At 42.2% G+C, this 14316-nt stretch overlaps 1 protein-coding gene across 1 annotated transcript in view; it reads left to right on the top strand.

The window, feature by feature from the left end:
* Nucleotides 1-2359: 2359 nt before the first annotated feature.
* AMFR (autocrine motility factor receptor) overlaps nucleotides 2360-14316 on the top strand; it is a 29006-nt gene continuing 17049 nt past the window's right edge. The window contains exons 1-4 of the mRNA XM_039880919.1: nucleotides 2360-2815; nucleotides 6949-7041; nucleotides 10854-11018; nucleotides 12336-12488. Of these exons, the coding sequence (XP_039736853.1) occupies nucleotides 2549-2815; nucleotides 6949-7041; nucleotides 10854-11018; nucleotides 12336-12488 (678 nt within the window). The 5' untranslated portion in view covers nucleotides 2360-2548. The remainder of the gene's footprint in view (nucleotides 2816-6948; nucleotides 7042-10853; nucleotides 11019-12335; nucleotides 12489-14316) is intronic.

Genomic DNA, 14316 nt, shown 5'->3' with positions numbered 1-14316 from the left:
CTTCCATTGTGTGCTCCACACTTTCTTGTCCAAGTCAAACCAGCCCGGTAAAGTCTACAGCTGTTGTCTCTCTGCCACACTTGAGACTTAGGACTCAACTGACAATAGGCAGTACCTTATACCGATGGGCCAGCCTTCCCGGGCGCACTTTCATCCCTTTTGTGTCCTGCTTCCTGCCCTGGTCCTCTCATGGAGTAGGATCCAATACAAAGAACCGGAGCATTGGTTGGCTTTAGGAGGTGGGTAATGTTTTTGCAAAAAGTGTGCAAAAGCCTTGGAGTGGGAGAGGAAAAAAATTTAGAACAAATACTCAATAAAATACCTGGACACAAACCTTTAAAAATTTTTAAATGCAAATAAAAAATAACCTTATATAGTTGGGTCAATTTCACCTATCATATTGAATCTTTAGAAACATTTAAGATTAATCTTATAAACATTTACGATTAATTTAGACTATAGTCTTTATGTAGTAGAATCAAATGTAAAGAGTTGCTATTAAACACTTTACAGAGTTATTCCAGAAGGCTAAAATTTTAATACTTAGAAATTAGTAATAATTCAGAGGAGTACAGCACTTTGAAACCCAAGATGATGGAATATTGTAATACGGCAGATCTATCAACAACAGTCCCTTATGAAAAGTTTGGTGTGGTATTTTGTTACTTGTGACTTGGATTGAATATAGATCATCTGACAGTGTAATTTAGAAATTACTGGGGCTCAGATAAAGTAGAACAGTTGCTCCCCTGGAAAATTATTTTAAAAAATATTTTACCAATAAAGTTAAAAGTTTAGCATTTTAATCAAATGGTCGTGGGTAGAGAACCAAAGAGAGCTGAAGCCCAATATTCATATAGACCTCATAAAAAAGTGTGTGTGCGCGCGCAGTAACCACTTGCCCCTCCCACCCCCCAAAAAACTGAACTGTTGTGTTTCATTACAGGCCCTTTAATGTTTCTAAAAATTCCAGAACAAATAGCAATATTTTGAGAAAATCTTTTTGTTTTCTAATTAATAGAGTTTTAGCACTAGAATATTAGGCATAAAAGGGAACTGGAGGATAATTTAGTCCTTCCAAAATCTGTAAGATTCAATGAAATACCAAGCACTTCTGTGGCCCAGGCACTATCAAGGCCTTAGGGATACGATGAGGAAGATGACCTCCAAGGTCGTATTGTTTTGGAAGCACTTTTCTTTTACAATGGCTTTATTGAGCTGTAATTCACATATCGATATATCTCACCATATCTGTGTGAAATTTAATGATTTTTAGTATATTCAGTTGTGCATCCATCACAATTTTAGAATATTTTCATCACTTCAAAAAGAAATCCATATTTAGCTTTTACCCCCAGTTCCCTCATTACTCTGGTTTCTACAGCTATAGAAGTATTTGCCTATTCTGGACATTTCATATAAATGGAGTCAACGCGTGGCCTTTTGGGTCCGGCGCCTTTCACTTAGCACGTTCTCAGGGTTTGTACAGTTTGGAGCATGAGTCAGTACTTCACTCAGGCTGAATAAAATAATTTATTATGGCTGAATAAAATTCCATTGTATACCTTATGTATTCATCACTTGGTGGACATTAGTGTTTTATCTACCCTTTGGCTGTTCCAGATAACGCAATCAAGTCACAAGTTTTGTGTAGAGTATGTTTTCATTTCTTTGGGTATACACCTAGGCATGGAATTGCTAGGTCAAATGGTCACTCTTACGTTGAACTTTTTAAGGAACTGACAGACCATTTTCCAAAGTAGCTGTACCGTTTTATATTCCTCCCTGCTGTATGAAAGAACACATTTTTATTTCCAGCTAAATCAGGTTCCTTTTAGACTCCACTCGAGGCTACTAGTATACAACAGAAACTTGAAAACTTCATCAGCGAGAAATCTAAGACTTGATTAATATTCTCTTTTGGAGTCAGGGCCTCTATTATCCCCATTATTCCCATCTCTTTCGGCCATCGGGGAAGCTGCTAGGCTCACAGAGGTGCTCAAGGGTGACTGGCTTAAGGTGGGGGGAAGGGGGGTGGGTTAAAGGCCACAGCAGGGCAAGTGGCCCGACTCCTGCGGACGCGGGCCGGGCGGCTTAAGCTCGACCGCCGGTCAGCGCCGTCGGGCCTGAGTGACGCCGGTGGGCTCGGACCCGGGCGGGCGCCCTGTGCGTCCGCTGCCCCGGCGAGCTGAGCTGTCGGCGGCGGATGATGCTGGGTGCTGGGCCCCAGGGCCTGCGGCCGCGACCTTCCTGGGCCAGGCGGCGGCGCGACCGGCGGGGGCGGAGGACGGAGGCCGCGCCCCTGCGCCCGTCCCGCCCGCACCCTGCTGGAGGCGGCGGCCCGCCCCGAGACCGCCGAGGCTCTTCCGCGCCGGCAGGGGCAGCAGCGGGAGCAGCGCGAGCGGCCAGGAACGGCCCGGCCCGGCCCGGCGCGGCGGCGGCGGCGGCGGCAGCGACGCCAGAGACCGTGGGCGCCGTTCGCGAGCCCGCCGCAGGGGCCCGGCCGCAGCGCGGGGAGGCCTGGGGGCTGGAGGCCGCCGCTGCCGCCATGCCGCTGCTCTTCCTCGAGCGCTTCCCCTGGCCCAGCCTGCGCACCTACACGGGCCTCAGCGGCCTGGCCCTGCTCGGCACCATCGTCAGCGCCTACCGCGCCCTCAGTCAGCCCGAGGCCGAGGCCGCGTCTGGGCCCGGCGAGCCCGAGCCGATAACGGCCTCGGTGCAGCCAGACGCGGCTGCGGCCGGCCGGCCCGGCGCCGCGGGGCCCGGGGCCCGCGACGTGGCCCAGTATCTGCTGTCGGACAGCCTGTTCGTGTGGGTGAGCGAGGCTGCCCCGGGCCGCGGCGGCGGAGCGGAGCCGGGCGGGGGCGGGGGCCGCCATGTCACCCATTATCCTCGGGGGGCGTGGCTGGGGCGAGGGTCCCCTCCCCCCGGGCCTCCGAGAGCCGGGCGGCGGTGGGGGCGGGGCCCCGCCCGCGAGCACGCGGCCGGAGGACACCGGGAGGTGGCGGGGTGGCGGGGTGGCGGGTAGGTGGGAAGCGGGTCGGGCGCGGTCGTGAGGAGGGGCGGCCCTGGCGGGCGCCGAGACCCAGGGCTAGCGGAAGGCACTTGCGGAAGGGGTCGGGGCGCGACGGGGACCCTGGGAGGGGGAGGGAGCCCGGCGGGGCGCGGCTAGTAAAACGCGGGAGCGGAGTCGGGGTTCCTGCGGGACCTCGGGGAAAGACCCTGGAAGACCTCGAAGGGCAGGTTCCCAGGAGGGTGGGTTCCCCGGCTCTTTTATTTAATCGTGGGGGGATTGAGCGGGTCAGGCTTCCGAGACCGAATTCAGGTGTTGCGTGCGGGAGAATTGGGGGATTTGGGTGTGTTTGGACATTACTGTTCGGACACTGTCACCTACACTTTTTTGTTGTTGTTGTTATTTAGTATGTGATCGTCCTCTGGGTCAAACATACAAACCTTACTTCCTTTGCCGTTGGTTTTTACCCGATTCACAACGGTTTCCTTTGATGTCTGAAGGAAGACAGCAAAACATCGGAGTCAAGGGGCGGGTCTAAATTTTAACTAGAGATTTCTTCTTTTACTGATCCATTTTAAAACAAGGTTTCCAGTCTGCCAGTGCGAGATAAGCACCCCATTTACAAGGCGTACATACTGGTTTCGCTTATTGGAACAGTTAATTTCAGGCTGCGCAGATCAACGGTTAAGAACTTTGCTTCCTCTTTGGCCTTGAATGCCTCTTATATAAACCCCTAAGTGATCAGAAAAGTTGCTCCTGAATTTAAGTCTGTCTCTTGGGTTTACTGCCTTGGGTCTTGTCTCCTCCTGCAAGTTCGGGTTTGAGGTTGAGAGTAGGCTGTAAATGACTTGAGATGAACACTCCAAATGTATAGAATGATACGAAACTCATTTGTTATAATTAATCCCACTGTGCTTCATCAGGAAGCAGTGGGATTTGTGAACTCTGGGCTGTGGATTAAGTCTCCAGGTCTGTCTGATGAAGAGATTAGCAGAAGGCAGTGAAGGGGGAAGTTCCATTCTTCCACTTCTGTAGCTGAACTGTACAGTACGGGAAAAGGGAGATGAGAACTCCACTCCCATCTCGTATTGAATTTCAAATCTGTTTTTGCATTTGAGTTAGCAGGTAAACAATTTAAGGTGATAGGAAGAATGCTTTTCCCAAATTAAGATTGTAATGTAGTACTGATATATTTTTTAAGTGTAGGATATACATGAGCCTTTGAGAAGAAATCACAATGATTTTTATATAACTACTAGTATTGTTTAGTGATTTTTTTTTCCCCTAGGAGGTTTTTTTTTTTAAAACCCATGTTCAAATTTCAAGGTTAACACCTCTACAAAAGAACCATAAAGCCTGTTGTTTTTTTCTATGAAAACTATTACTTTTAAGAAAATTTCCTTTTCTTCCCAGTATTTTCAGTTAGATGTCTTGCCTCATGCCAGTTTATCGTTTCTTCTTATCTTTTGATGATTTTTTTTTCCTCTTTCAGTTGATCTTCTATACTGTTTTTTTTCCATATTTCCTCTGGTTTTACACTTTCATCTTGGCCTTCCTTGGTTTCTGAGACCCTCCGTGTGTGCACTGTAAGTTTTCCTTATCACCCATTACATAATTCCTGTTTCAGCAGCCGAGTAGGAGCCACAATCTCAGAGACTTACTTATGGCCTGACAGATAGCATTATTGAGTGAATAGATAGATGGTGAGGCCTTTGTCAAAATGGATCCTTTTTTGCTCCCTGCCCAAAGATGTTAAGATTCCATTTTTTAAAGACCAGGCAAGACAAAACAAAAACTGATCTTTCTGCCAGTTTGCAAATCCTGCAAGCTATTGATGGGCTTATTGGAATCTCTGAAACTTACCTTTGTAGAACACAATGCAGATTAATATAGGTCTGATGGCATCAGGAGGGTTTTTTGTTTGTTTTTTGTTTTGGTAAATCAAAGATACAAAATTTTTACACCTTATTTTTGAATTTTGAATAAAATTTAACTAGGAAATAGGAAGTAATACTTTACTTTTTGTTTTGCAACCCAAGATGTTCAAGGATGCTGTTTTGGGTAGAGAAAGGATTAAGTGACCCTAAGTTTGATTTTCCTTCTTGGCTCTCCCAGCAGCTTGCATGGTCTGTTAGATGCTTACCACGTTCTTTGTCTTGTGGATTCTAAAAGCCTTTGAATACAGGCTCCAGAGCGCCCTCGTTTCTCTTAACCACCACATGCCTTAAACTAGTAGGTGCTAAATGTGTTGAATTTCTTTATTTCATATGCCTATGTGCAAAAACAGGAAGAATCTTTTTTAAAAGTGTGTTTTAATTAGGCTGAGGATGTTTGGGTGATTTTGAAAATCCTGTTCAGCTGGGGGATGTAGCCTGAGGAGTTGAAGTGTTTTTTGGGGGGGGATCTTAGGACTTTTTTCTTAATGAACTGGACTGAGGTTCAGTTGTGCTCAGTTGACTGATTTAGAGCACAATGGAGATGAGCCTTTTAAACATCTATTTCATCTTCTTAAAAATTAGAATCCTAAGCCATTCGATGGAATGTTTTGAACAGGGCTGATTCACAGGGAATAATAAATTAGAGATATTAGATGTTTTGAATAACTACTTTGGGATATTTCCCTGGTTATTTAATTACCAGAACACTTTCTTTTTTTTTCAGCAGAATTATTTTTGTTTTAGTTCTTTAAAAATATGTCACACACTTCTTTGCCCCATTAGACAGGCAGAACAGAACTAAACATAATTTCATCTTTTTCTAATGAATCAGATGGCATGAGAGACTAAGGGGAGCCTGAAGAGGTCTCAGGGAGCTTGCTCCCTTAAGATACTCTCTTAGAGCTGCTGTTCCTCCTCTCCTGTGTCCCCCACCCCCCACCCCCCAGCTCCCCAAATATTATTTACTTCCTTTAAAAGTAGAAGGGATACTGACCTGGGAAGAGGAGGACTATGGCCACCTTCCTGTAAACTCAAGGAATCAAAGACCGAAGCAGCCATTACATCGAGTTGGTGTTCACTGTCATTTGCTCTCGATAGAAGTCATCTTTACTGTCTTTATCAAGGTCCTTAGGTCATGCAGTGTTTTAAAAATCATTTGAGCCTCACAGTCAGGGCAGCCCACTCTTTTCATTTTGTAAGCATTCGGTGTGTTTAGGTATAAGGTTATCCATCTCTTCATTAGTAAAGCAAAACAAGACAGTGCCCTTCCTCCTGTTGAAGAAGGCCTTGGTTTTGCATGGGTATCTCATGGTTGCCTTCCGTTCTCAGCCCCTCCTGCCAGTTTTCTTCTTCCTTTTTCCTGGTTTCTCAATTCCAGTCCCCTCAAATGTCCCAGAACCTTTGCTTTAAGGCCAATGCCAAGAATAGGGTACCTTTGGTTGGCAGCTTGTCCCATTGCAGCACATTTGAAAATACATGACTATTTCGGTTCTCAATTCTTCATGTTCTTGTGACTTTTGTGACCATCCACCTTCCTCTTCCCACCTCTTGTTTGTTTGACGGGGCAGGGCAGGATATTTGGTGCTGGATTTTACTGTTCATAACGTCATTTTCCAGAAAAGTGTTCTTCAAGGCTATCAAAATTTTAACGTAGGAAATGATGTACCTAGGAGTTACCTACCGTTTATAAGGTACATAACAGTTTCATGCACAGTGCAAAGTTTACGCACAGTTCAGATGGGAATGTGGCCTGCCAGAGGGTACACACTGGGACAGGGCTCAGTGAATTAACAGGAGCCTCTTCTCCCCACTCCTTGTCCCTGCCGGTACCACCTTATAAACGTGCGCCCCTTCACATAGTGCTCATCTTGTACCGATAGAGGACTGGAAAGGCTCAGTCATTAGAAGTGATGGCTGGATTCCTAATAGAAAATTTTTAGAGCTGCTTTTGTTTTTCAACAGGAGGAAATAAACTTTCTTTCCTTGGTTTGTGTACAGGTTCTGGTAAATACTGCTTGCTGTGTTTTGATGTTGGTGGCTAAGCTAATCCAATGTATTGTGTTTGGCCCTCTTCGAGTGAGCGAGAGACAGGTGAGTCCAGAGTCCAGGCAGCAGGGTGGGTTCCTGCAACCACAATTTTTTTTTTAAACTTTGTAGTTGATATAATTTCAGGCTTCCAGAAAAGTTTCACAAATGCTGTGAAGAACTTTATGCAGATTCACAGTTAACACTTTGTCTCATTTGCTTTAACATTTGCCTTTCTTATTTTTTTCTAATATTTGGGAGTAAGTTGTGAACATCATACCCCTTCACCTCCAAATACTTCAGTATTTCCTAAGAGCAAGGACATTGCCTTGCATAACCATAGCATAATGATCAAAATCAGGAAATTCAGCATTGATAAAGTACTTTATGCAATCCACAGTTCCGTATTCAGTGTAGCCAAGTTGTCCCAATATTGTTCTTTTTCTTTTTTAAAAAATTAATTTATTTTTATTACAGCGACATTGGTTAACGAAATCCAGTAAGTTTCAGGTGTACAATTCAACAGTAAGGCATATATATATATATTTCATTGTGTGTTCACTGCTCCCAATATTGTTCTTAATAGCTGTTTCCCCCATGACTGTTATGAATATAGTTTTTTAAAAAGCGTAGATTTGTTTCAGTTTGAGTAATCATGCATATCATTCTTTAGAATATGGATTCTTTTCCAAAGGAATTTACTGAGAGATTTTAATTTTTTCCTTTAGAAAAGTAAATTAGGATTTATTCTACAAGTAGAAAGTTGGGGACTTGCTCTTATTTCAGCCGAGATAGTCTGATTGAACATTATTCTCAGAACGTGTATGTGAGCAGGACATGCTTTTGAGAAAGAATTATGCCATACGCATACTGCACAGATTGAGAGTTGCCCAAGGATTTTAGTGGATAGAATATAGAATGGTTTTTTTTAAAAAATAAGAATTTAGAACTGGCCTTTCAAACAGCAAAATACAAACAAAACTGTATTTTACTTTGTCCTACCCCAATGATGAGACACAGGAACCAACTACATTAGAAGTACAGCGGCTTTACTCCTTACCCTTTCAGCTTGACTCTCCTGTTCTCAAGTCAGCTGAAGTCTTAGTTTAGAACTGAAATGGAGCTACTGTGTAGTTGAACTCTTGGATGCTGTTATGAGCAGGACTGTGTTTGCCCGGAAACTTTTCATTAGTATCATCACTTTCTCCAAAATATCAACTCCAGAGGTCTCTCAGATGAGATCACTAGAATATAAACTTTTTTGGTAGGACGCACAAGCTCTTTTTGATGCTTTTTTTTCCTTCTTCAAGAAAAACTTTTGACCTGTGGGCCAGAAATTGGTCAGGCCAGAGAAGCCATCTCATTGCCGATGGATTGAGCTGGCACCAGTGGGCCTTAGATATGGCTTATTTATTTTTTTTTTTAAATGTTAAATATCAGTTTGAAATTTACAGAAAACAATCTTGGAGCATCACAGGGATTTTTATAATACCTGCAGGTAATCATAATGGGTACTTTTGTTACTTTCAGATTTTTCAGTATAGGGCACAGTTTTCATGCTGTTCTGTGATGACTCATTTTTTGACTAATGTCATTCAGTAGCATTTATTAAGCACCATTTGAGTTAGGACTCAACAGAATTGACATGGGTTCGCTCTGTGAATGGTTACAGTTCAAGAATAGAATAACGCTAGAGGCAAAGACATTGACTACCTAAAATTGGGTAAATAGTAAACCGTTAAGTGGAGGTTTAGAACAAGGAATTTTTTTAGCACTTAATGCCTACTGTGACACTTTTTTAAGCACTGAACATATGTTACCTTATTTGTTGCCCCACCAATTGTGTGAGATAAAAGTCGTTGTTAAAAGACCCACTTTAACTGCAAATTGGTACAGCCACTGTGGAAAACAGTATGGAGGTTCCTCAAAAAACTAAGACGTGATCTACCATATGATCCAGCAGTTCCTCTACTGGGTATTTACCCCAAAGACTCGAAAACCCATATCTGCAAAGAAATTTGCACACTGATGTTCATAGCAGCATCATTCATGGTGGCCAGGAGATGGAAGCAACCGAAGTGTCCTACGATAGATGATTGGATAAAGAAGCTGTGGTACATATGTGCAGTGGAATATTACTCAGACGTAAGAAGAGATGAAATACTGCCATTTGCAACAACATGGATGGACCTTGAAATAATCATGCTAAGCAAAATAAGGCAGACAGAAAGAGTTGAAAACCACATGATATCACTTATACCTGGGATATAAACCTAAAAGTAACAAACAGGACAAACAGAGACTCATGGGCATGGACAATTGACTAGTGGTTACCAGTGGGTAGGGGATACGGGAGGAGGAGTGGCGGTAGATGGGGCAAAAGGGGTCAAATAAAGGTGTCAGAAAGAAATCTAACTATAGGAAGGGAAAGCAGAGTGCAATATATATATGCCTTACTGTTAAATCGTACACCTGAAACTTACTGGATTTCGTTAACCTATGTCACTAAAAATAAATAAAAATAAAAGATCCACTTTATATATGGGGAAACCAAAGCATGGGGATGTTAAGTGACTTGCCCAGAGTCACACAGCAAATGGATGGTGGAGCAGAGAGTCAAAGCCAGGCATGCAGTGCGCTAGGTTCACCATGTGCTTACCTTGCCCCGGATTTGGAAACAGGCATTTACCAGGGATTCCTGGTCCTGGTTCGTTTTATTCACCGTACAAAGAGTGTACAGAGGACAGTGTGTAAGTTCTCAAAATAACTCTTATCCTTCGACATGTACCAATTCGTTACACATTGCGGTTCAGTTATTTCAGTTTTTATTTAATTGTGCTTTTCTGTTATAATTTTTTGAATTCTATGTAAAACTATGTAAAAGTATACTACTCAGAAGTCATGTTTTCATCTGTATCCTCTTCCCTGTCTCACCACTCCCACAGATGGCTCGACGGTACATTTTCCCATCTGTTGGCTGGCTGCCCCTCATTGCCCTTTTTTTAGTATGGTAAAGATTTTTAAACTTGGAAGTCCTCAGTGCAGGGAAGAGCGCAGTGAAGTAGTAGATCCACACTGCTTGTGGGAGTGCATGTCTGTACACCTTCGGATATCAGATGTAACCGTAAAAACATTTGTAACCTTGATTGATAGATAAAGATAATGCCAAAGAAATAGAAACTCATGCAAGATACTCGTTACAGCATTTTCTGAACGGTGAAAAATTCAAAACAGTCTCGGTGTCCTTCTGTAACCTCTAAACTGGTATATTCAGAGAATATTCACTGATGTTGGTAAGGTTCTTACGACGTGATAAGGGAAATGAAGCAGTGTACAAAAATTGATGTTTTGCATGTAGGAAGAACACAAGAAAAATGCATAAGAATGTTCAGACATCATTTTTGTTTTACAGTTCTTTATACTTTTTCATACATTATTGATTATGGGCTGGAAAAGGAGCATGTTATTTTTTAATCTAAAAGTTATAAAAAAGTCTAATCTCTGTTTTATAAGAATCCAGAGAGTCTCCATATTAAAAATGATAGTTTTAGCCCTCACCATTCTTTTTCATTTTGTGTTGGAAGTATATGTATTATTTAATACATCAAGTACTAGACTAATATCACTCCCTTTCAATGGCTTGAATTCCATAACTGACTGAGGATTACAATCCAGAGTATATAAATTACTTTCCGGGTGTCTTACCTCTATTCTTCAGAGAGCTTATTTTTGTCTTTGCCTTCTATTTTCTCATGGACAAGTGTTAAAAAGCTGAGTATAGAGTATTTTCTCCATAGAAGTCAGCTTTTGGTATGTTAACTTCTCTTAAATGGGTTCGGTATGATGGTACTCACCTTTATAAACATTTTTCTTTTTAGCACCTGAAAGACAAGTTTTGGAATTTCATTTTCTACAAGTTCATTTTCATTTTTGGTGTGCTGAACGTCCAGACGGTGGAAGAGGTGGTCATGTGGTGCCTCTGGTTCGCTGGGCTTGTATTTCTACATCTGATGGTTCAGCTCTGCAAGGACCGATTTGAATATGTGAGTTTTTAGCCCAGCTCTTTGCTTGCCTTGTCTCACATTCGCCAGGTTTGGATCATGCAGTGTGAGTGAGCCATAATAGGCATGTTTGGGGTAGCTCTCCAGGGGAAGCCTGAATCAGGCACTCATTGCCTGTTTCTTGAGGGACTTTGTGCAGCAGCCAAGGAAGGCAGGGCCAGTGTCTCCCAGGGAGGTCTCCTCCCCCTCCCAACAGTGTATTAGATTGCAGCCCACGTGGGCTCAATTCACCTACTCAGACTGTTTGAATCACAACACAAGGAGACCTCAGTGTACATACTTGATAAAAGCTGGGCTCTTCCTGATGTTTTCTGTTCTAGCTTCCTTCCATTTCTTCCCCTCTTACACTGGGTCTTTTTTCTGAATGGTTTGCACTGTTTCTACCCCGGGCAAGAACTGAATTTGCTCTCTTGGTTCCCGTCAGCCCTGGAGAGTGAGTCCTTTTCCGTGTGGGCACAAGCTCTGCCTCTTGGCTTCATGTCAGAGCCGTGCAGGTGAACCCTCACCTGTGAGTGCTCCCGAGCTAATCGCTTGGATGCTGGATAAAGCTCAGTCTGCCCTTCAGTGAAACCCACTCCGGGGCCTTGTTCGCTCCTTTCTTTACCCAGTCGTCACGGATGAGTGGCCCGTGCAGCTCTGTGTGAGTTCATCTCAGTTTCAGAGCCTTATAGCTCTTTCGCCATTCAGGGTCACGAGCAGGAGCTTCTGACCTCCCCAGCTGGCTTGCTGTCCACACCTTCCTGCTCAGGAGCTACAGCTCCAAGTCTCCTTTTCCAAGCTGTTGCCCTCATTGCAACCTGTTAACGTACCATCATAGTAAATCTGCCCCTGGATTGCGCTTCAGTTGACCTAGCCCTAAACAAACTAGGAATGTCCCTCCAAGTGCATTTTGGGGAGGAGGGCCAGAGCAAGATCCAGGAAGAAATAGCAGAACATGATGGCGTCCCGAGTCCTGTCGATGTTAGGAGAGAGAATTATGTACTCTTGGAAAATTGCTTCTAGAGGCTTATAATCCCACTGGTAGGAGGATCCTTGAGAATGTGAGATGGAAATATAATGTATATTATTATAGTTGGTAAATTAAATGATAGAGATCTCTATAGCAGATCATACTCATATTTAGGTTGCTTGGGCAATTTTGGCCATCTGGTAATGGGATGCTTTTCTGCGCCTTGCATTTGGCCACGCAGCTGAGCACAGATCCCCCAGCAAAGCCGTCAAGATTAGCCTTGGGCTTCTCAGCGCAGTCGAACGCTGCCACGAGGAAGAACGAACTTCCTTCTGTTGTGTGTGTTTCAGCTCTCTTTTTCTCCCACCACACCGATGAGCAGCCACGGTCGAGTTCTGTCTCTGTTGGTTGCTATGCTGCTTTCCTGCTGTGGATTAGCAGTTGTCTGTTGTGTCACCGGCTACACCCATGGGATGCACACGCTGGCTTTCATGGCTGCGGAGGTAAGATGCAAACACAAGCTTTTGGTCTGATTATATTCTTGAGTATTTTCAAGGAAGCTAGAGGATTATTGATAGATTTCCACCCACGAAATGACTGATGGATGGATATTTGGTCTTTTCAAGCATTTATTATTTTACAATTGTGCTGGAATTTTATGTGTGTTATTTCATATAATCCTTGCTATAGCCTAAGTAAAAGTGATTCTTTTGTCATCATTTAAATAAATAGTGCTTACCGTATGCTAGGAATTGTTTGGAATACCTTACCTGTATCGACTCATTTTTACATATATGGACTCATTTTACTCTTCCTGTTCCTGAATTGGGAAGCAGGCATAGAGGGTGAAGGGACTTACGGTTCCAAAGTGGCAAGTGGCACAAGCCAAGTTCAGTGACTCCCAAGTAGGAAGTATATTCCTCTTAAGATATGAGCCGTGATTGGTGATGATTAATAAAAAGTACTCTGTAATTGGTTTTTTAGATATGACAGGAATTAAGATTTTCTAGAGTAATACGTAAACCATATTATTTTGAAAGAATAATTTGATGCTCATGTATATTTTAAAATTTACTTGTAAACCTTTCTGAAAATACCAGTTTTTATTCATTAGAAGTCAAATTTTCTTTGTGTCCTTATTTTCGGTGACTATATTTGCTTTTTTCGCCTCAGGCCAAAGACAGAATAATTTAATCTTGCCCATAATTGCTATTATTAATAAAAAAAAAGAAATAGTAGATATATCGAAGCTACTTAGCTAATAGAAACACTAAGTTTGAACTATTAACAATTTGTTACAATAGGGTTAAAATTTATTTTGCTTAATAGCGTTTATTTCAGAGTATAATAGTGTAAGTAAAATTAGAAAAGGAATATTTAAGTACTTAATAAAAACATTTGCAGTCCCAGTTGAATACTTTCTGTATGTGAAAAGTATACAACTCTATATCTTCTTGAAAAAAAGCCATTTAAAACTTCGTTCAAACTGACTTCTGTTAATTATTTGTTTTAGATATATTTTATTATAAATCACCATTTGAATGATACTGTTTTCCTTTTTTGCTTCTCTAACTTTTAATTGATATTAGGCCAACCTTTGAACAAGGTATACCTATCGAGTCATACTGTAGGACATGTCTTTTTTTTAGTTCATTGCTATTTATTCTTGATTATTTATCAAGTTATAGATTTGATGTTTTGAGCTAAATTACATTTTTATATTCATAGTGTTTCTTTTCTACGTATGATAAAATATTTTCTATTTATAACTGGGAGTTTCCTAATCTCAAATATAAGTAATTTTAACAGTTCTATTCTGGGAGACTAAGAGGAAAATGTTTTTAATATCAGTTTCTATAAAAAGGGAACTCTCATACACTATTAGTGGGATTGCAAATTGGTACAGCCACTATGGAAAACAGTCTAGAGGTTTCTCAAAAAATTAAAAATGGATCTACCTTTTGACCCAGCAGTTGTACTTCTGGGTATTTATACAAAGAAAACCAAAACAATTCGTAAAGATCTATGTACCCCTGTGTTCATGGCAGTGCAATTTACAGTAGCAAAGATATGGAAGCATCTTAAATGCCCATCAACAGACGATTGCGTAAAGAAGTTACGATTCATATGTATTATGGCATTTTACTCAGCCATTAAAAGAATGAAATTCTACCCTTTGCAACAATGTGGATGGACCTAGAGGTTATTATGCTGAGTGAAATAAGTCAGAGAAAGATAAATATCGAATGATTTCACTTACATGTGGAATCTAAGGGACAGAAAAACCGAACTAATCAAAAACACAAATATGGAGGACAATCCGGTGACGGC

This window comes from Pteropus medius, unplaced genomic scaffold (assembly GCF_902729225.1).
Source record: "Pteropus medius unplaced genomic scaffold, Ma_sr-lr_union100, whole genome shotgun sequence".
Lineage (NCBI taxonomy): Eukaryota > Metazoa > Chordata > Mammalia > Chiroptera > Pteropodidae > Pteropus > Pteropus medius.
Note: the sequence above shows the minus strand (reverse complement) of the source record. Positions and strands in the feature narration are given on the sequence as shown.